Source organism: Castor canadensis, chromosome 5 (assembly GCF_047511655.1).
Source record: "Castor canadensis chromosome 5, mCasCan1.hap1v2, whole genome shotgun sequence".
Taxonomy (NCBI): domain Eukaryota; kingdom Metazoa; phylum Chordata; class Mammalia; order Rodentia; family Castoridae; genus Castor; species Castor canadensis.
This window is the reverse complement of record NC_133390.1, coordinates 174,465,863-174,487,276: the sequence shown is the minus strand read 5'-3', so window position 1 is coordinate 174,487,276 and position 21,414 is coordinate 174,465,863. Positions and strand designations below refer to the sequence as shown.

Here is a 21,414-nt window from a genome sequence, read left to right as displayed (position 1 = left end):
TCAAGGTTAGCCTGGGATATATAGTGAGACCCTGTCTCAAAAAAAATATATTATGACTGACATTTTGGGAAATATCTCACTCATGTTTTAGTCTTTCTAAATCCTTTAATGCTCCATTTAAAAAAATGTTTTCTTTGTCTTTAGCTTATTAGTCTTTTCTCCAGGAATTTTGTCTGTATGATTTTCTTCTCCACAATTTTACTTTGAAGATTTTCAAACACAGAAAGGCTGAAAGAATAAATCAATAAGCAGCAACGTATCCTCTGTCTATACAGGATTATTAGCACTTTCCATCTTGATTTTTATTTGCTTTATGTCTGTCTTCCTATGCAAACACAACAAGTACTTGGGTTTTTTGTGTCTGTGCATTAACATTTGGTTTTGGCTGAAGTATTTGAATGTAAACTATAAGTCTTCATGTAAAACATTTCTACAACTTCAGCAAATATTTCTTACAAACAGCAAGATTCACCACCATCTTACAGCTAAGAAAACAGGCAAAACTCCTTGTATTATTTCATTTATATCCCATGTACAAAGTTCCCTGAAAATCTCCAAAACAGTTTTATAGAGCCATGTCCACACCCACCCACATCACTCCAGCCCAGGATCCAAGGATATGTGCATTGCGTTTCCTCTTGTTCGCTGGGCCTCTTTTACTCTGGAAGAGCCCCCTGCATTTGTAAATGATGCTTTCCTTTAGAAAAGATCATGCCTATGTTCTTGTAGGATGTTCCATGGTCTACATTTGTCTGTTTTTCCCATGGTGCCCCCACACTTTTAGAATGGAAGCTATGTCCAAAAGTGGAGATGAAGAGCTAGGGATGGAGCTCAGTGGTAGAGCACTAACCTAGCATGCACAAAGCTCTGGGTTCCAAACCCAGTACCTCAGTAAGTAAATAGATAGATAGATATATAAATAAAAGTTTAGGTGAGATGCAGATAAACAGTTTTGTTAATACATTGTAAAAGATGCAGTGGATTTCACACTGCATCCCCTCTGGAGGTGAATGCAGTCATCCCTCAGCATCTATAGGGAATTGGATCCAGGACTACATGAACACCAAAATCTACAGAGGTTCAAGTCCCTTATGCATGATAATGTAGCACTGGCATGAAATCTACACACATCCTTTCATATGCTTTAATCACCTCTAGAGGATTTGTAATTCCTAATACAATGTAAATGCTATGCAAACGTTGCATAGTATTGTTTAGGGAGTGAGAAAAGGAAGTAAGGCCAGGCACCGGTGGCTCACGCCTGCAATCCTAGTTTCTCAGGAGGTACAGATCAAGGGGATTGCAATTTGAAGCCAGCCAGGACAAATAGTGCGTGACACCCTATCTTAAAACACCCTTCACAAAAATAGGGCTGGTGGAGTGGCTCAAGGTGAAGGCCCTGAGTTCAAGCCCCAGTACCGCAAAGAAGAGAAAAAGAAAAGGAAGTAAGTCTGCACATGTTCAGTACAGACACAGCCTTTATAGGCCTAACTGCACAGTACACAGCAATGTAATGTTTCCTACTATTTCCAGTCATTGATGGCTGAATCCTTGGATGCAGTGACTGTAGCCAAGCGTGGCAACCACAATGTCAGATGGTCCTTTCATTAGTGAGACTCAGATTGATCATGGGGAGGTAGCTGCCATTTCCCTCTTCAAAAAGATACCAATTTTCCTATTTATAATTGGAACTTGTGATGCTTTGGCAACAGGGAGCACCCTGTTCTTCAACCACATTCCAGCAAATACTCTTAGTGTCCACAGAAAGCCCCCTCAGGGTCTCACACTTGCTAGGCAGGCACTCTTTCCACTTGAGGCACTCTACGTGCTAGCCAGATCCTTCTGGTTTTTAACCTAAACCCACATATCTATCATTGCCACATTCACACTACTTTTTATCAACTTGCTTTGGAAACACAGATCCCAATTATTATTTAGAGCCATTAGTAATAATTAATTTTTAATTTCGAACAATGCATAGCCACTGCTTTCAATAGGGTGAGCAGGTTCCATTCTCTAGAATGCACTCTGTATGCTTAGTTTAGCTGATAGAAATGCCCACCACACTGTCCGTAAACACCTGGGCATCCTATTCTCCGTGTCCAATTTAGATTTGTCCACAGGTGAGCTGTTGTACTCTCAGGTAGCCTGCTCAGGGAGGGACCCATGCCACTGGCATTCACATAGCCATCATCTGGGCATGTCAGTAGATGCTGCCAGCTAGCCATTAGCACAACTGCAAGTTCTAAGTACGCTTATTTAGGATGGGAAGAAAACCAAGCACAGGTGGATATGAGGGTCCATTTAGGTTACATTTCTAGGACCTACTGATAAGGGAGATAGGTGAAGCTTTGCTTCTTAAGTCATTTGGGGGCACTTGTGTTCCATCATGAGCAGAGCGCTCAAGTCATCCCCCGAATCGCAGCATCTTCCCTTCAGCAGACACTCTGGGCAGATGGTGAGGGCGGTCCAGCTCACCTTTCCTGGAGCAATGCAGGAAATGACAGAAGGCTACCTTGTTGGTGGTGTGCTTTTTGGCTCCAGTGGGTGATTATGTTGGATGGCACTGCCTAAAAGTCATTCTGAAAAAACTCTGATTCCTGCAGTCGTATCAAGATAAGTTCCAACTGTGTGTTTTCTTCCCACACACTCTGAGTTCCTCTCAGAGAAATGGCTCTCTATCATGGGAAGAAACAGAGCTGCACACTAAAGTTCTGTGTGTCTGGAGGGCAGTTCCTTGGGACTTTGAGCGTGCTTACTCACCTGTCTGTAAACTCAGCCTCATTATTCAAGTGACCTTACTAGAGGCCATCATTTAGTAAAGCCAACAAGCAATGGACTTCATCATCTTAAACACCCAACTTTATCTCAGCTTTAAATTTTCTCATTTATGGAGTCTTTTCTGTCCCACTGAACAAATGCACTCCCCGCACAGGGACTTTGTACTTGCTCTTTTCCACCTGGAAACACTTCCTCTCCAAATGCACTAGCTCACTCCCACCCTCCCTTCAGCTACACATGGCAGTTTTATCGATACCATTACCAATGACTCCATTGAAATGGAGGCAAGTGGGGTGGTGCTTTGCAAAGGTTATTCCACAAGCTAGTAGTTCTCAATCTGGGGAAAGTTTTGGCAATGTCTGAAGATGCTTTTCGAAGCTACTGGTATGTAGTGGACAGGAGTACTGCAGCATGCAACTATTGGAAGGGTCACTCACTGTCCATGCCGACAGTGTCTGGAGAAAGTCAGAGATAGTCATCTTACCCTTACAGATAACGGGAACAGGACCTGAGATCAAGAAATGAGGTTGGGGGAGCCCAGCAGAGAACTGGCCAATAAGTGATTAATACTTTCACTTGGGAAGGAAGGAATTTAGGAATTATCAACTGTCTGTGCGGTTCCTGGTATCTAGCTTTCTGAGTACCAAATAAACAAAGTATCTTGGTTCCATTAAAGGAAAAAAATAACCAACTCCTAAATTTCTGATTCATCTTTACACATGTCATTCAATTAAGAATTTCCAAAAATAGACAGCAAAGTAATTTGTCAGTTTGAAAGCTATACTCCAGATGTCATGTTCATCATAAATGTAGCATTCATTGAAATAAATATTTAACAGCCAGCAATAAACAAAAGTGGTCATACTTTGAAAGCTTAATTTGCTACTAATAAGTTTTGCCTGAAAGACTTGGTAAACAACTGCAAATTACAAAATTCAATTTTCCAAATGGATCATTTTGTAGTAGATGGAGAGACCTGAAGTTTCATCTAGGTGTTCCAAAGGAAGATGACAATGGGATTTGAGAGAGCACATTCCCTAGAGAAACTGGAGCGTTCCTGTCAGAATCACACAGGTCATGGGCAGTGTGTGGGGACATGAGGCATACCCCTCGTGTGCTGCAGTTCGGAGCCATTTAGGAAAGCAGATTTCATCTCCAGTTTCTTGCGTTCTCCTGTTGATGGTGATTTACGAACAGTGATTTATTTATGTTTACATGTGAGAATGAGACTGCTACCTAAAGGCAATTTTCTGCCTTGCTTTTGTAGGCTGTATTCTAATTATTTTTTCCCTTGTGGGAGCAAATGAATTAAGTGAACAATTCACTTTGTGTATGCAAATTGCACAGCTCTGCACAAGCTTCAAATTACTTCATTCTTTAAAAAAAAATTAAAGCCATTATCCTACTGAAAAGGAAGAGGCACAGGCCCTTTTACTTTCATAGGTTGTCTTAAAAATAAAAGTCATATGAACACAATCCATTTCTGCATCTGCAATGCTTTCTGCAATATTAAAAAATAGCCAATTAAATTATGTTTGTTATTATTACATAATTGTTGTGTTTAAAATTTCAGAATACTCATGCAAATTTTTCCATTTTAATTGTATAATATATTCCAAAACTTTTAATTGTTTCATATTGTTTTCTCTAGAAAAGCAAGAATGAGTTAAAGATAAAGATCAATAGTTAGAGACAAGCAAACAAGGAAAGACAAGTTTTGAGCACAGAACATTGCATAAACACGTCGTCTCTCAGAACACTTGAACACAGCAGTTTAAGCCAGCATTTTCTAAAAAGATTCCTTAAAAGAACCAGTCTAGACAGTCAGATCCCAACCCCTATATTAAGTGGTTTCACTCCTTCCCAAAATATCTACACGCCCTTGGTCACTTAAAATAAACTGGACAAATACCACATGAGTTTTAAATTTGGACTGTCTCCCTTATGGGTGGATCTTTATTTGTACGTGTGAAATAACTGAATTAATCCATTTGTGCATTGTGTCTTTCTTTGTTCAGGTGTATAAACAGAAAAGATTACATCTGAAACTTATAGAATGGAATCTGGCCTGAGGGGCACTTTCATAAGCTCTCGATGGGTGTGATTCTGAACAAACTTTCCACAAACAATCTGCAATGGGAACAGAAAGTTTCAGGGTGTTACTGACAGTCTCACTTCTAAGACTACCATCTGCACAAGTTCTTGACTATAACAGAATTTATGTCAATAAAACGTGGCAAGCCCCTTTGTCAATTCAGGTATGCTTACAGAGACAGCAGTACATTTATAGTAAAGAATATTATAGAGTCATTAAATCAATGAGGTATAGCCACTAATCATCACCCGAGAATTATAGTCAAAATATGGTGGGGGAGAGGGACTAGTAAAATTGGTGTGACCATATAATTTATTTCTTATGCCAGAATATTTTAGATGTCAAAGGAATTGCCAGTAAAATCAATGCACAAACCACAGGCTCTCCAGGAGTGTGCTGGGGAAACCTGGATTTATGGGCTCCTTAAATATATCTAATTAATTACTTCAGTTCTGTTCTAAAAGTATAATCCTTATATGCATGAGAATATGTTTCTATTTTTGTAGGCAAAGGAAAGAGTCTGAAAAGGATTTATCAGCTATTACTATTCTTTTCCCAAAGACAGCAACTATGGCCCAACATCATATTTTTTTCTTATCTTATTACATACATTTCAGAATTGTTTAAATTTGTTTTATGGAACATGTGTGAGTTTTATTCTTTGAAGAGATAAAAGAAGAAGAAATCTGCAAAATAGTTAAGCTAAGTGGATTTTTTAGGCTTTCCAATAAAACTTTGTGAGTAGTGACTCCATTAGCTAATAACAGTCTATGATTTCTCCCAGTGTCTGGAGAAAAGACACTTTTTTTCTTTTGGCATCATTTAAGAGAGCTTCTCTTTGCACTTGGGTTACATTCAAGTGTTACACACACACACTGACACACACATGTGAACCAGAGAGATTGAACCCTAGATATGTATGTCAGTAAGAAATTCGTGTAAGGAAAAAGTAAGAACTTAACGTAAGAAATAAAGGCATCTGTGATTAATGAAATTTATACGTAAAGATTGTTTAGTTTTTATTTTGTTATATTAATATAAAAATATAAGTTAAAACTGTAAGTCAAACAAACTAATAGTCTGGCATCAAACTAAGCAGATTAAATTTCCACAAGCCCTCAGAAACCTGAATCCTTAACCAAAATGCAAGAACAACTAATCATACATAAGGATTAGTAAATGATTTTTGGCCTTCAGACTAAAGGCCAAAAAGAGGTATTTTTTGCAAGTTAAGTACTTCATTCAAAAATACTTTAAATTCAATACAAATTAAATAAACTAATCAGATATAAACTTAACAAAACATGTGCAGGGTGTGAGAGATGAATATTAAAAGATGCTGATGAAATAAATTACAGAATCATACCCTATTCTTGGACTGGCTTAACATAGGAAAGATGTTAGTTCTCCCTCAATTTGATTTATAGGTTTAATATAATGTTCCCCAAAATCCCAACAAAGGATTTTAGAAACATACAGAAGCTGATTTTTAAATTTTATAAAAGGCACAGGTACAAGAATGACTAAAACAACCTTGAAAAGTAGGATAAAGTGGAATGAATCACTCTACTCAATATCAAGGATTACTATAGAGCTATAGCAATGAAGAGAGAATGATACTAGCAGGCAGATAGATATGAAGATCAATGGAAGAACAGAGAATCCAAAAATAGAAGCACACAAATATGCCTAAATTATTTCTGATGAAGATGAAAAAGCCGATTCCATGTGGGAAGCAATACCCTTTTCAACAAATGGCACTAGGACAGTTGTTAAATCACAAGTAAATAAGAATGAAACTCAAACTAAATCTCATACCTTATACAACAATAAAACTTAAAGCAAATCACGGATTTAAATGTACACCTTACACTACATTGTTTTAGGAAATAAAAGGGAAAACACAGATCAAAAGCCAATGAAAAAGCTCTTCAAATTGACACTAAGTTGATCCATAAAAGTAAACATTCATAAAGAGAACATCAACAAAATTAAGAGGGGGATAAGAGAGAGACATAGAGGGGTGAATATGATCAAAGATATTATTTGCATGTATGGAAATATCATGATGGAATCCCTTACCATGTACAATTTAATATACACCACTAAAAATACATGCTCCTAGAACAGGAGTAAAAGAGAAAATTTTTAAGTAGTAAGACTATGAATTTAACATACTAGAGAAATGTGTTTTGGAGGCCAAGTGTGGTGGCAAAAGCTGATAATTCTAGTCACTTGGGAGGTAAAGGTAGGAGGATCTCAGTGCAAGACCAGTCCTGGCACACTTACCTTGAGAGCCTATCTGAAAAACAAATTAAAAATAGTAAAAGGAACTACAGAATGGCTCAAATAATAGAGTGCTTGCTGTAAGCACAGGGTCCTAAGTTCTACCATTAGTTACTGTCACAAATACCACAAAAGAAAAGGGAAAGGAATGGAGAAGGAAAGGGAATGGAGAAGGAAAGGGAATGGAAAAGGGAAGGGAAGAGAAGGGAAATGTGATTTGGGTGGACCATGTTCAAATAAGGCTGTTGCAAGGCAATGACATTTAAGTCAGTATCCAAAGGAGAAGATACCATGAGGAAAGCTTTATTGACTGAAGGAATAGCAAGATAAGCAGCTGAGAGGGGACGAGCGAGTGAAGTCCAGTGCAGAAGGGTGGCAAGTGACATCAGATATTGTCTGAGCCATGTGCTAAGCAGAACCGTGCAAGGCTTTGGAGTCCATGATAATGGCAGCAAATTTTGGTATAATTCTCAGAGTGATAACAAAGATATTTAAAAATATATTTCAACCACATATCTTTGAAATCCTTGCACCTTACAGGTGACATATGGTCCAATGTTGGCAACATCATGGGGTTGACCCTACCTCCAATCCTGTTCTAACCTTGGCTACATTACCTGGTATGTTTATTCCTTCTCCCTGTTTTTCTTCTGTGTGTCCTCCTGGAAACCTGTCATCCGATATATAAATATACACAGTTTTTGAATCACAAGTAGGCAACTCCTATAAGAGGAGGCACAGAGAACAAATTCATCCTTGGCTGATTCAGTGGTGTTCTTGACTAAAATAGTATTTCATGGAGAATATGTGTGACTGATGAAAGTCTTATGACAGCTCAAGTGTTTGTGATGTTTTCCATCACAGCGTATGTGTACAGGTAAACTAATATAAATAGCTGAAATAAAATAAGAGGTCAGATTCATCACAAATACAGTATGATGGCAGTTTCATTTATAATTTACACATTCTAAAATAGTAGATAAATTCCACAACAGGAAGAGAAGGATGAAATAACCAGGGACTTTTCACTATAAGCTCTTTGATATCATTTGATTTTTGTAATCCCCTTGTGTATGTTTTACATGGATTATGGAAGTGTAAACAGATATATAAATACGATGAAGTTGTCTGTTATTAGACCATACTGTGCATGTAAGACAGAACTTGCACAAGTTTAGATGACAGAGTTTCACATATGATGTACAGTCTTTTTATTCTCAAAATACCAAAGGTCTGCTTAACGTTTCCACTTTGTGCTATTAGTGTGAGGAGGGAACAAACCATTTCCCAAGTGTCCTTGAGGTACAAAGCTTCCACTTTGGTGCCACACACTGTACTGGGACCTTAGGACGAAAGATGAATAAACACAGTTCTTATCTTCAAAGAATTCACAATCCAACAGAGAGCAATTATGTCTCTGTCCTGACTGACAGAATTCCTCACCTAGAGTGCTTTGGAGGATGAGGAGCTCTTGTTTTGTCTCTAATAGTTAGGATTAGGTTCTGCTGTAGATGAGAGAAAATCAAAATTATATAAGCTTAAACAAGATTGAAGTTTATTACTATCTGATAAAAGAAATCTAGAGATAGGTAGTACAAGATAGACCTGGTTCTATGGTGTCAACGAGCACAGACCAGCCTGGACACCAAGCTCTAGGCTTTCTTTACATGACATAGCCCATTTATGCACCATCCTGAATCCATGGACTTTACAGTATCCTGGACCAAGATGGCGGTCACCTATTTTCTAATCAGCAGGAAAGAAATGAAGGAGGATGGCATCTTCCCTGCTTATCCCCCCGAGGCCAGGATTCAGTCACATGACCACACTTCACCACATAGGGGTCTTTACATTGGATAGCTTTGAGTCCACCTAAAACTCAGACACACATTTCCGGAAGAAGGATGTGACAACTGGGTTAGTACCAACTCAGCAGGATCTGCCTTCATCATGAAAATAAATCATGGCTTCCAGTGTAACCAGGGCATCCACGAAAACAGTCCTGGTAGATGAGCTAACTCAGAGTGGCAAAGAAAAGTCACAGGGAAAGTGAAGACAAAGTGGAGATTTTGAAGGATGATAAATTGTTGCCACATGGACCAAGAAAGGAAGAGCGTCCATGCATGAGAAAGAGTGCATGCAAACCCGGCATTGGACTGGACACGGGAGGAAATAAAGAAGAGGGGACTCCTTGCCCTCTGCCTTATATAACAGACTGGATCTCAGTGCCATACAACAAGACAGGGAACCGTAGAAAGGAGCCAAGCTTAGTCAGGAAAACGTTACTTCTGTTCTGAACGTTTCAGGAGGGTTTTGGACCTCGTACTTCTGGACCAAGAAAAATATGTAAATGGGGAAAAGGAAGGTTTTCTGTATCACAGTCAATCTCCTCTATCCACTCACTCTGCCTGTGCCTTAGAATCATCAGTATGGGAGCATTTACCACTTTACCATATGGAGAAAGCATCATTGCAAAGTTGTAATTTAATTTATGGAAATATGAAGCATCTTGTCCTCTTGCAGACCATGACTTGATGGGTAGTTTCTTACACAAGTAGGGGATGACTCCAAAGTGGACATTTGAGCATCTAAAGAAAAGGCTATGGATGTTTTAAGATTGTGAAAACACATATTGCAGACAACTACATCAGAAGAGGAAATATTTTAGAGGAGAAAAAACGAAGCAAAAAAGGAAGAAGTCATTAGTACTGAAAAAGTTCTGATACACATACACATACACATGAGAGAGAGAGAGATGGGTTGTCAGAAATTCCAGAGAAATAATTTCTCTAGGAACCTAGAGAAACTTTTTTTTTTCTTTTTCCCAGAAACCAAGAACAAAGTCTAGCACTGACTTTGAAAGACACAAGAAAGAATTATTCTCTAAGGAAAGGACAGAATGACAGAACCAATAAGCCTAAAGGGGTTTGGCAAAATGACAAAAATAATTATGCCAATTATTCCCTGTAGTTAGAGGGTCTTCCACTTTCCAAATATATTCATAAAGTATGTTACCTCACATACAGGTTAACCCCAGGATTTTAATGAAGCTGGAACAACCATCCCTAGCTGTTTACTGTTGAAACAGCAATAATAATTCAATAATTAAAGAAGTCATAAACACAGCATATTCCAGATGGTTGTCCATAGAATTACATTTATTTGTTCTGTGGAACACATTATTCAAAAAAAATGAAAAAAAATTCCAGACCCAATCAATTTTGGAAATGCTAGCTCAACATTCCTCAGATTTTTGTGTGTAGAATTTTCCAGAGCCTGTGATAAGGTGCAGTGGACTATGGATCTCAAGGATGGGATCATCAGTGTTTCAGCTCCTGGATGTCTTTGACCATATAACCTTGCTAATCACAAAACTCTTTTGCCACCATCTTTAGTATACATTTTGGGAAATGCTGTACTAGAGAACTTGTTGGAATTGTCCCCCTGATATAGGAAGCTAAGATGTGACATGCCTTAGAAATCACCTGTACATTAAGACAAGCAGCTCAACAGGCACATGCAGGGATGCAGCCAGGATTACAACCGAGTTTCCCAAATCCAGGTCTGTGTACTTCCCACCACGACATTTTTCTTGGTCAAAAATCAGAAGCCAGTCTTCCTTTTACTTAGATTTTGTCCCAATTATTTTCCATCCCCAAAGTAAAGCTATGTAAGGAAACCCTCCATTCCTCTGGTTAGTGTGAGCAACTTTACTTCCTGATAGAAAAGAGGGAGTTCATGTTCAACAAGAAGGTTGGGAACTGTATTTAAAGCCACTGGAGTCCTAATGCTGCTGCAATTACAGCTAATCAAATTCATAGCCATCTCTGACAGCTCGGGGGGGCTTGAAGGAACACTTCACATAGGAGGTAAAGAAATGGATCATTCTGCTTGTGCATTATTCATGTATTTATTTTCCAATTTTTGCCTGACATTCCCTTTAGCCACATTCTCAGGGAAGAATGTAGCAATTTAAATTTTTTTTTTATGTTAAAACTTCTAAAAAGATTTCAACATGCAAAGCTGGCATTTTTAAGACAAAATCTCGAACACTGAAATGTGCTCTCACAAATGTTACAGATTTCCTACCAGACAGGTGTGTCCATTCATGCCATGCCATCTGTGTCTAAATGGCACCATGTCCATCTCCTCATCTCTTCTGGAAATTGCTTTATTTATCTTAGAATCAACTCTGAAATCTGATCACGGTGCACTGCTTATAAGCTCAGTATTTTATTATCAAGATTCATGAATTGCACAGCATTGAGATAAAAACTGCACATCTCAGAATGACTCCAGCTTTTTCTATACTCCCAAGAGATTAATACTAAATACATCAGATCTGAAAGAGGAACAAGCATGAACAGAATGAATAGACTCGGCCACTCATCAAGGGCTGGAGGCTTAATGTAGATAATTCTTCAGCTCTAATGCTTTGAACTTTGGTAAATGATCATTACAGATGAAAGAGAATATGGCTTACCATGCTCCCCAAAGATTTGCATATTAAATTCCAAAGCCAGCAGGTAGAAATCTGAAATAGTGTGAGTTTGTCCCCAACCTTTCGGTACTTTTTACACTCAAGGCAGAATTTTTCAATCCATTTTGATTTTACATTTGAATCTGCCCTAAAACTTTTCAGTTCTGGCTTTTTGGGGTTTTTTTTGCTGGCACGATTCTGCATCCTGTTTCCTCCAAATCAAAATTTCTTTTTTTTTTATTTTATTACTTTTTTTTTATTATTCCTATGTGCATACAAGGCTTGGGTCATTTCTCCCCCCTGCCCCCACCCCCTCCCTTACCACCCACTCCGCTCCCTCCCGCTCCCCCCCCTCAATACCCAGCAGAAACTATTTTGCCCTTATTTCTAATTTTGTTGTAGAGAGAGTATAAGCAATAATAGGAAGGAACAAGGGTTTTTGCTGGTTGAGATAAGGATAGCTATACAGGGCATTGACTCACATTGATTTCCTGTGCGTGGGTGTTACCTTCTAGGTTAATTCTTTTTGATCTAACCTTTTCTCTAGTTCCTGGTCCCCTTTTCCTATTGGCCTCAGTTGCTTTAAGGTATTGCTTTAGTTTCTCTGCGTTAAGGGCAACAAATGCTAACTAATTTTTTAGGTGTCTTACCTATCCTCACCCCTCCCTTGTGTGCTCTCGCTTTTATCATGTGCTCAAAGTCCAATCCCCTTGTTGTGTTTGCCCTTCAAATCAAAATTTCTTTCCTGACTTTTATATGCCTCAGATTTCTGTTGGTAAACTAAATAAAAGATGTCATATAAAAAAAAAACTATTATGTATCCTTTTCCCTATTAATAATATTTATTTACTTATTTACTTATTTATACCAGTGTCTACTGTCTGTTAGCTACCAGTCCAGGGCCAGGCACAATGGCACATGTCTATAATCCCAGCTACTTGGGAGGCTCAGGTAAGAGGCTCACAGTCCAAGGTTAGCCCAGGCAAAAAGCACAATAACCTATCTAAAAACAAACAAAAGCAAAAAGGTCTGGAGGCATGGCTCAAGTGGTAAGGAGGCCCTGAGTTCAAACCCCAATACTGCCAAAAAACAAACAAACAATGAGTTCAAGCTACCTCTGACTAAATTGATTCTCAATGCTGCAGTAATGGAGTCTTACCTTATGATAACATCTAAAATACGCAGCACGTTCGTCAGAAAATTTCTCCAGTCTTTTTGGACCCTTGCTGGAAGCTTTCTTGAATACTAACCAGCATCGCTGATAAATCTGGAAGGAAACACAAAGACAGCTCAGCATCTCCGCTGACCAGTTACTGACACTTGTATATAAACATTTACTTTTTGATGTTTTCACCTGTAAAATATTCACAAGCCAGAAATATAATACTGCTTTGGGAAAATAAAATTTAAGAAACCAAAACTGTTTCCACAATGGCCAAACTATATGACCAGACAATTACTGGAATCAAAAAAAATAAGTATTTCAAGGGATATTTCTTCATATTGGTAACAATTATCACTAGGCATATTTCAGAAAAAGTCTTAGAGCTAAAAATCTCAAATCAATACAAATAACATGAATGTTTATTCATGACACATGCTGTAATTTCAAATGCAGTGAGATATGAAAATCATGGGCTTAGTGATATTCTGGAGATCTCACTGCCAGTCTAAAATGAGAGAGCCCTTGTGTATCATAGACCCCTACAAAGAAAGAAAGTTACATAAACCTTTCGGTCATTCATGCACAGTTTATTTAAAAAGCCTCTTGCAATTCTATCAATACCTGATAAATGGTGTGGAATTAAGGTTTGCAGCAACTTGTCAGCAATGATTAATAAATCCCCTGTTACTCTTCCATCCCAGTAACCTAACATACATTAATCTTCTTGTTTGGGGTGGTTAAAAAAATGAGTATACTCTTCCTTGAAGTTTAGCTCTGAATACAGTATGTTAGATGTGCCTGATCCCACTGAATGTATACTAAAATGTTACAAGTATGTTTTATAATAATGAGAATTAGAAACTACTCAGTTTTCAACAATCAGGAGTGACAAAGTAAATTACAATATTTCTGCAATACCTAATACAACGTGTTATTGATGTACAGGGCAATATAAGTAGCTGTTATGTATAGGAAATATGGTATCCATAAATAGAGTAAAGATGTAATGTAGTATATATATATATATATATAATACACATCTAAAATATTCATACATCTACTATATGACATAGGTAGTTATGATATAAAACTACAGTAGTACAGATAGCATATGTAATGCTTTTATTGTGAAGTACACTTGATCTATAATACATGTGTTATCTAGCAATAGGTTAACATCAGTAGCTTCTTGAAATAATTTCCAAAAAGAATTTCTAATGACATGGGAAAAGCGTTCATGCCATGTTATGAGAGGAAACAGGATAGAACACTTTATGTTGTAATCACTACTGTATTAAAAATGCATTAAAAAAAGACAAAGAAAACATACCAAAACACTAGCAGTGTTTCTCTGGGTCAGGGGAACAGGCTTTAGAAGGTCATTTTTTGTTTTGCTTAATAAAAGTTTGTATTGTAATTAAATCAGAGGCTAGTTCTTAAACACCCGGAGGTATTAAGTCAAAGCAATTCGATTGGCTTTCATCTTGCATAGTTCTAGAGTCCAGTAAAGGATATAAAAACATGGAGGTGGGGTGGAGAGGCAACTCAGTGGTGGAATATCACCTTTTCAGTAAAGGTCACTCTCAAAAACAAAACTTTTTCTATAAATTGCTAGTGCAACTAGACAGCCATAGGCAAAAAAAAAAAAAAAATGGAAAGAAGAGGGAAAAAGAAACCTACATTGACTTGGAAGTTAAAATACCCACCCTAAACATAAAGTAACTGAAAATTGTCATATATACAAACTAAAAGATAAGATTACTAGGAAAAGAAAAGAAAATGTGTGAAATCATGGTCTGGGTAAAGAGTGCTTAGACTTCACATCAAGAGCACAATCCGTATGAGGAAGACTTTTGGATCTTATCAAAATTAAAGACCTTTGTTACATGTAAAACCTTGGTAAGAGGATGCAAAGACAAGCTCTAAACTGGCAGAAATATTTGCAAACCATATCAGACAAAGGACTGGTATCTGGAATAGATAACTAACTCTCAAATCTCAATGGTCACAAAACAATCCAATTTTAAAGGGTAAAACCAAATGAACGAGAGACATGATCAGACATTTCACCAAAGAGGAACATGAAAATACGCCAACACCATTACCAATAAGGGAAAAGTAAATTAAAGCTACAAGGAGGCATCACAACATACCCATCAGATTGGCTGAAATAACACGTGCTAAAAATAACAATATTGCCACCAAATGCTAACAAGGATGTGGAAAAACTGGTCAACCCACACCTTGCTGGTGGAAATGTAAAATGATACAATCACGCTGAAAAACAAGTGGCATTTTCTTTGAACACCACACAAGCAACATATGACCAGCAGTTGCACACTCAGGAATTCATCACACAGAAATGCAAACTTATATCTCCACATTAAAAAAAATCTGAACGTGAGTATTCATTGCAGCTTTACTCATAAAAGCCAAAACTTAGGAACAACCTCTATTCCTTCCACAGGTGCATGGTTAAACAAGCGTGGTACATCCGTCCCATGCAATACTACTTAGCAGTACTACTTAGGTGTAGTATCCCATGCACGACAATTTGAATGAATCTCCAGAGAATTACTCTGAATTAAAAAAAAAAAAAAGCCGAACCCAACATATTAGTTTTACAGTGCTAGGGACTGAACCCAGGGCCTCATGCATTCTAAGCAAATACTCTACCACTGAACTGTATCCTCAGCCTGATCTAGCATTTTTGACATGACAAAAGTATAAAGTAGGAGTCAGATCAGTGGTTGTTGGAGGTTACAGGATAAATAAAATGACCCAATTCTCTCCAAGGTTAAGAGTAGAGCACTGTTAAATACCATTAATGCATCATTAATGTTAATGATATGATAGACCTTTGTTTGTAAGCATCTCTCTTAATGTTTATCTTTCCTTTAATTAAGCTAAGATGTTGTAGGTCTGGCAATTTGACTCCCTAATTGATCGTTGTTAGTCCCTTCCCTTGGTGCCCAGGTGTCCTGAGTCTTAGCGCACTGACTGTTAGCCAAGGAACCCCTTTGTTGGCAGCAGGTCAGATTGCATTCATGGCAGGCTGGCTCCTTGGAACACTCCATGGACACCTTGAGGAAGCTACAATGCAACCACAATCACTCCCTTCTGGAGCACAACTCCTGCTCCAGAGGCACTGTCCCAGCCATGACTTGCAAACAGCCTGCACAGGACTTTTTGCCATCATAAGCCTTGGTGAACTCTTGCAGCCATTTTTACTCAAGCCAGCAGGGGTGTATATCCCCCAGGGGGCCTAACAGAAGTCCTGTGATTTGTACAAACACCCTTCTCACCCTCTCCCTTTCTGGGTATAGCAGGCTGTTAGGCTCACTTTTTAAGTCAGTCCAAGACACCCCCCGTGCTGCCCCTAATGTTGCAACGTTAAGCTCACGGAAAGGTTTCTCTTGCGTGGTCTTTTCGGCCTGCTTTTGGTCTTTATAATAGCCAGCTTTTGGTAGAGCTGGCTGGGCTGGTATCATAAAGAGGAAACAGCAGAACTAGCAGCAGAGCGGTCACAAAAGAAGCAACAAGAGAGAGGCTGAAGAGTTCCAGAGAGCAGCTGGGAACATAAATAATGGGGAGCAGAGCAGCAGAGATGAGGGATAGCAGAAATATAGAGAAGGTGAGAAAGGGAAACTGCAGGTGTCCCAATAACCTAGGCTCAAGAGCTGTGACCTTAGTCACTGTAAGAGGCTAGGATCCCAACACCTGAAACTTGAGAATTGTGACACTAGCTGCTGTTAGGACCCGTGGGTCCCAAACCTATGGTTTGGAAGCTGTAACACTAGCTGGCACAGACTGCTGCTAAGAGCTGAGGATCCCAGCAGCTACCGAGAGCCTGGCCACTGGTAGTCAAAGCCCAGAGTAAAAACCCTCCAACACCTAGAGCTGTGATCTGGTCTCTAAAGCCTGGAGCCATAAGCTTCTAGTTGTCAGGCCTTGGAGCTATAATTCTCTGAATCTGTCAGCCCAGTCCATAAGTATTTGATACTCAAGGCCCATGTCCGCCAACACTAGAAGAGCTATTTCTCATCTACTTCTGATTTCTGTCGGAGTAGAGCGGAAGGACCTAAGTAGCAGTTTCGTAATGGGATGCGGAGGGAGGGTGAAGCGAACTGGGTGTGGCTATACAGGGTCAACGAGAGGGATGTTTATGGCAATAAACTGTTGTTATCTTGACTGCATCAATGTTAATATCTTATTTATGATATTGTACTGCATTTTAGAAGACTTTACTACCAGAGAAAGTAGGAAAAGAATATAGAATCTTTGTGTAATATTTCTTACAACTGAATCTAAATCTAAAATTATCTCCAAAATAAAATGTTCAATAATTTTTTTCCCCAGCAGTCCAGGGGTTTGAACTCTGGGCCCCACACTTGCTAGGCAGGCACTCTCTACCACTTTAGCCACTCTGCCAGCAAAATGTTTACTTATTTTTAGTGGAAACATATAGAGATATTTAACCAAGATCTGAAAATTACAGCCAGATCTAATAGTTGTCATCTACATTCTTCTGCAGTCCTTCCCCATCCCCCTTTGGCCATAATATCACAGTCTAATTAACCATCTGATTAAATAACTTTAAGAAGGCAAGTTTATAAGAGCCATTGGTAAGAATTCAAGCACAAAATCCTCTTCAGGGTGGAGATTCATCCATGAAAATTAGCATTCTTCGTGCTATGGCTGGCTAAGACAGTCTCGTCAACATCCTGCTTACATCTGAGGAACAGATGAGTCAATTGACTCCCTGAAAATTGTACCACCACCTGAGGACTGTAATTACGGTGGGAAAGACTGTCAGTCTTCTTGTTCAAATAAAGGGTACAGGAAATAGGTTTCTCACTGTCATTCTATTATTGGAACCTCTTGCTTTCGTGCATGCCCCTAAAAATGTGCTCAGAAACCAAACATTCCAGAGGTATGCAAAAACTACAACCACTATTATTTTTACTTAGATATTTTTACTTAGAAAGATACTCCAAATTTCCTAATCATGCCTCAATTTTCAGACCCAATTTTTAATGAGAGCATTTCTAATTTTATTTTTTAAATCTGTTCATTTTATTTTCAATTGAACCAGGACTGAACTGGCTTCTTTCCAAAGTCTATTGAGTGTAAGCTACAGATTCCCCAGTTTCAGCCTGTCTGAGGACTTCCATCTTTGGCCTATTTGTATTAAATTTAGGAGACTGTTGTTTCTCACTTTGTTTCTTTTGTTTTTACTAAGCAGTAAAGACAAAAGTACAACATCATAGTCAAATAAAAGCAAATTCACATACATGCAGCCTTGCTGGAAAGCCACTGTGAAATACATTAAAACATGTCCATTCATCAGGAGATAAAGAAAGTTTGAAGTTCGCTTATGGAAAAGCAGTTTAGGATATCAATTTTAACATACTAACACATGGTACCCAAGTAGTCAGTACAGAAGTTGAGAACAGTGTGTGCAGTGGAGATCTTTCCTTTATTCTGTCATCCATCACACACGTCAGTGACTCTGAATGTGGTCCAGACTCAGATTCCTAGAAATTAGATGAGGTCTCCTGAATCAAAATCTCTTGAGGGAAGGCCAGACAAATTTGCTCTTTAACATGTTCCCAGGCATTTTCCTTTTAATTTGCAAGCGAATTTCATAAATATTCATGAAGCACTTCCATTCAGTATCAAACCTACTACCTAGGGCTTCTGACAAATTCTCCAACAAGTGCTTCACCATGAGGCCCTATGAGGTGAGGGGTTTCCAGGAAGGGACATTGGTGATATTGAGCTAGAGTCGTGTAAACGTCATCTTGAGATCGAGACACACACACTCAGGGTGAAGTTAGACTTGTTAAGCCTTAATAAGCTTGTAATTTTTCAACTGCTGCCATTCGTTGCCCTGAGAACACAGGAAGAGCCATCTGACATCCAGACCCTAAATGACTCAGTATTATCAGGAGAAAACAACCAGAAGGACTCACTAAACACGGTAAGGTAGAGACTAGTTGTTAAAGCACTGACACTGTTTCAAAGGCTGACAATTCAAAAATAACCCCATCCACATAATAGTTCAGGGCAGATTTTGTTTTTAAGTCAATCATTAAATTCATTAACAGAATGTCAGCTTTCCTTTTCTGTATTCACATCAGCTTTCTGGCAATTATACTTCTGGAGGATGCATGGACCATTACAAAGATGAAATAACAGAGCAAATTTTGGTCAAAAAACTCCTGTTGAAAGGAAATAATACACTACATACACATAAGCTCCAGGGATGAGAAATCGAGGTAAGGTTGATCCTTTAGGTCTTTATTATGATGTGCTGTCAAATGTGAGCAAACGTTTTCTATAAAGGGCCAGGAAATAGGTATGTTCCCCTTTGAGGGCCATAAGGTCACTGTTGCAACTGCTCAGCTCTGGCAGCTAACATGAAAGCAGGCATGGACTATCCACATGTAAATGAAGGCATGTGGCTATCTTCCAGTAAAACTTAATTTACAAAATTAAGCAGTAGGCCAAATTTTGGCTTGTGGGCCATGGTTTGTTGACCTCTGATCTGTGGTAGGACTTCTCAACTCTTTTAGCTCTTATCACCTTCAGTGAATACAGAACCTATTTGACAGATCCCTCCTGGGGGAACAGAGTGAATGTGCCTTGTGTGAGATCTCAGACCCCTATCTCCCCACAAGCCAAAATTTGACTTCAATTTGACCTGAGGCTTTTTCAACCCCCTCCACCAAATTTCTAGTCTCCCTATTGAAGATTGGGAATTACTGTTCCATAGTCAATGCAGGTGCCATCCCAAAGAGCATGTTCTCATGGAGAGATTTGAACAACTTGTCTTTCACCATGGGATGTGGCTAGGTTTCCATCATTACCTTATTCTATGAAGTTTAAGTGCACATTAGGACAGGAAAAATACGTCATGATTGTTTCCTATTTTGCCAGCATTCCTTTTCTGTATTCACATCAGTTTTCTCTTTCTAGATCATTGGTCCCAATGTCTAAAGACATTAGTGCTATAATACCCTCTCCTTCTCATGCTCTAACCTAATTTCCACCACCTCTTCAAAACAAGTATTTTTGTCATCCAGATGTTAACAGCAGTGGCAAGCATTCGCTGAGTTCTTCCCCAGGGTATTGCTGAAGGCTGAGCCCTTGGTGTGCATTACTTCAATGAATCCTCCAGATCATCCTATGGAGTAGGTGCTGATATTGCAGATGGTAAAGATAAACATCTTACTCAGGGACCTGAAGCTAGTAGGAACCAGTCAAAAATCCAATTTTGGTTTGCCTGGCTCTGGAAAATAAGCTCTTAACCATTACTCCAGGATTTTTCCAGAAAAGCTAAATTCGCAGGGATGAACAAACTGATACTGAGGGTCGAGCCATCTGTAGGAAGTTTATTTTCATACTTATCGTGATCTAAAAAGAGACATCTAGTTGTAACCATATGCTCTTTCATCTGGACGACTCCTTTATGGCTAATCTATTTCAGTGTGACATTTGAATTTGTGGTTTTAAGTTGGATGGTAGCAAGTATTCACTCACAGGGACAGGTCTTAAGGGAGTGTTTTTAAAACTGGGGGTCCTAGAAAACTAATCCAAGACTCCTGGGACTCCTGGCAGTCTGGAAAAAGTGTTTGCTTTGACAAGGAGTTCACACTATTTCTCCTTAAGTGACTACAAATGCAGCATCTTTGATAGAAGTCTAAAAACCCAAGCATGCTAAGTATGTCTAACCATATTGGAAGTATCTCATGCAGGTTCTCAGTTTTCCTGGGTTTCTCTTGCCTCTCTAACTCTCACCCCTAAGCTTCCTTAGTCACAGCAAACTGGTGTCCAGGTTCAGACTCCTTGCTGGCCTGTGCCATCCACTACCCACAGCTGACTGGTCACTTTTCCATGAGTGTTTGACCCTCCCATTTGGCCAACACTTTCCTTCCAGAGTCAGGCTCCTCTGTCACTTTGAGACTGGTAAAATGCCACAATCCAAGAACCCCCCAGCTCCCAATGTCAGTAGAAGATGGTGCTGATTAATATAATCTGAAAGGCAAAGGAGGGGGCTTTATCCAAGGAGAAAGGGGAAATAGAACTGCACCCAACAATTGTTCCTCCTCATCCTGTCAGCCACTGACTTACAATACATGAGCTTCTAAAAACAAGAGCTTTGGCCTGGATGATCTGTAAGAGCAAGATGGTAAAAACATTCCAGTCCTATGAATGACTCTGTCATGACAGGATTTCAGAGATTAGTACATGAAGAGTACAAGAGGGAGTTGTTTGGCTTCCTTGAATCCAAATTTGCAGGCTGTTACCAACCCCACTTCCCAAAATAATGAGCTGGGTCAGAGTCATGTATTTTATGAAGGAAAGAAATCTTTTAATGAGTAAACAACATGATTCTATGCCTATTATTTGTGTATACCTTTCATTTATAAGGAAAGAAATGCTAATTTGGAGAAGAATGCACTCTGGTTAACAAGGTACATTTTAAATTCACTGTAAAGAAAAACACCAGCAAAACTGAGATAATTAGTCATAAAATAAAATATGTATAAAGAAGATTTAAAATACTTGAAAAGCACCTACAGGCAACAAATCAGCTAAGGC

The 21,414-nt window shown here is 38.8% G+C and overlaps 1 protein-coding gene across 4 annotated transcripts in view; it reads right to left on the bottom strand.

Moving 5' to 3' along the window:
* Positions 1 to 21,414, bottom strand: part of Dok5 (docking protein 5) — a 143,888-nt gene that overhangs the window by 59,159 nt on the left and 63,315 nt on the right. For all 4 annotated transcript variants that reach the window (XM_020176797.2, XM_074075006.1, XM_074075005.1 and 1 more), the window contains exon 2: positions 12,802 to 12,909. In XM_020176797.2, coding sequence (XP_020032386.1) covers positions 12,802 to 12,909 — 108 coding nt within the window. The remainder of the gene's footprint in view (positions 1 to 12,801; positions 12,910 to 21,414) is intronic.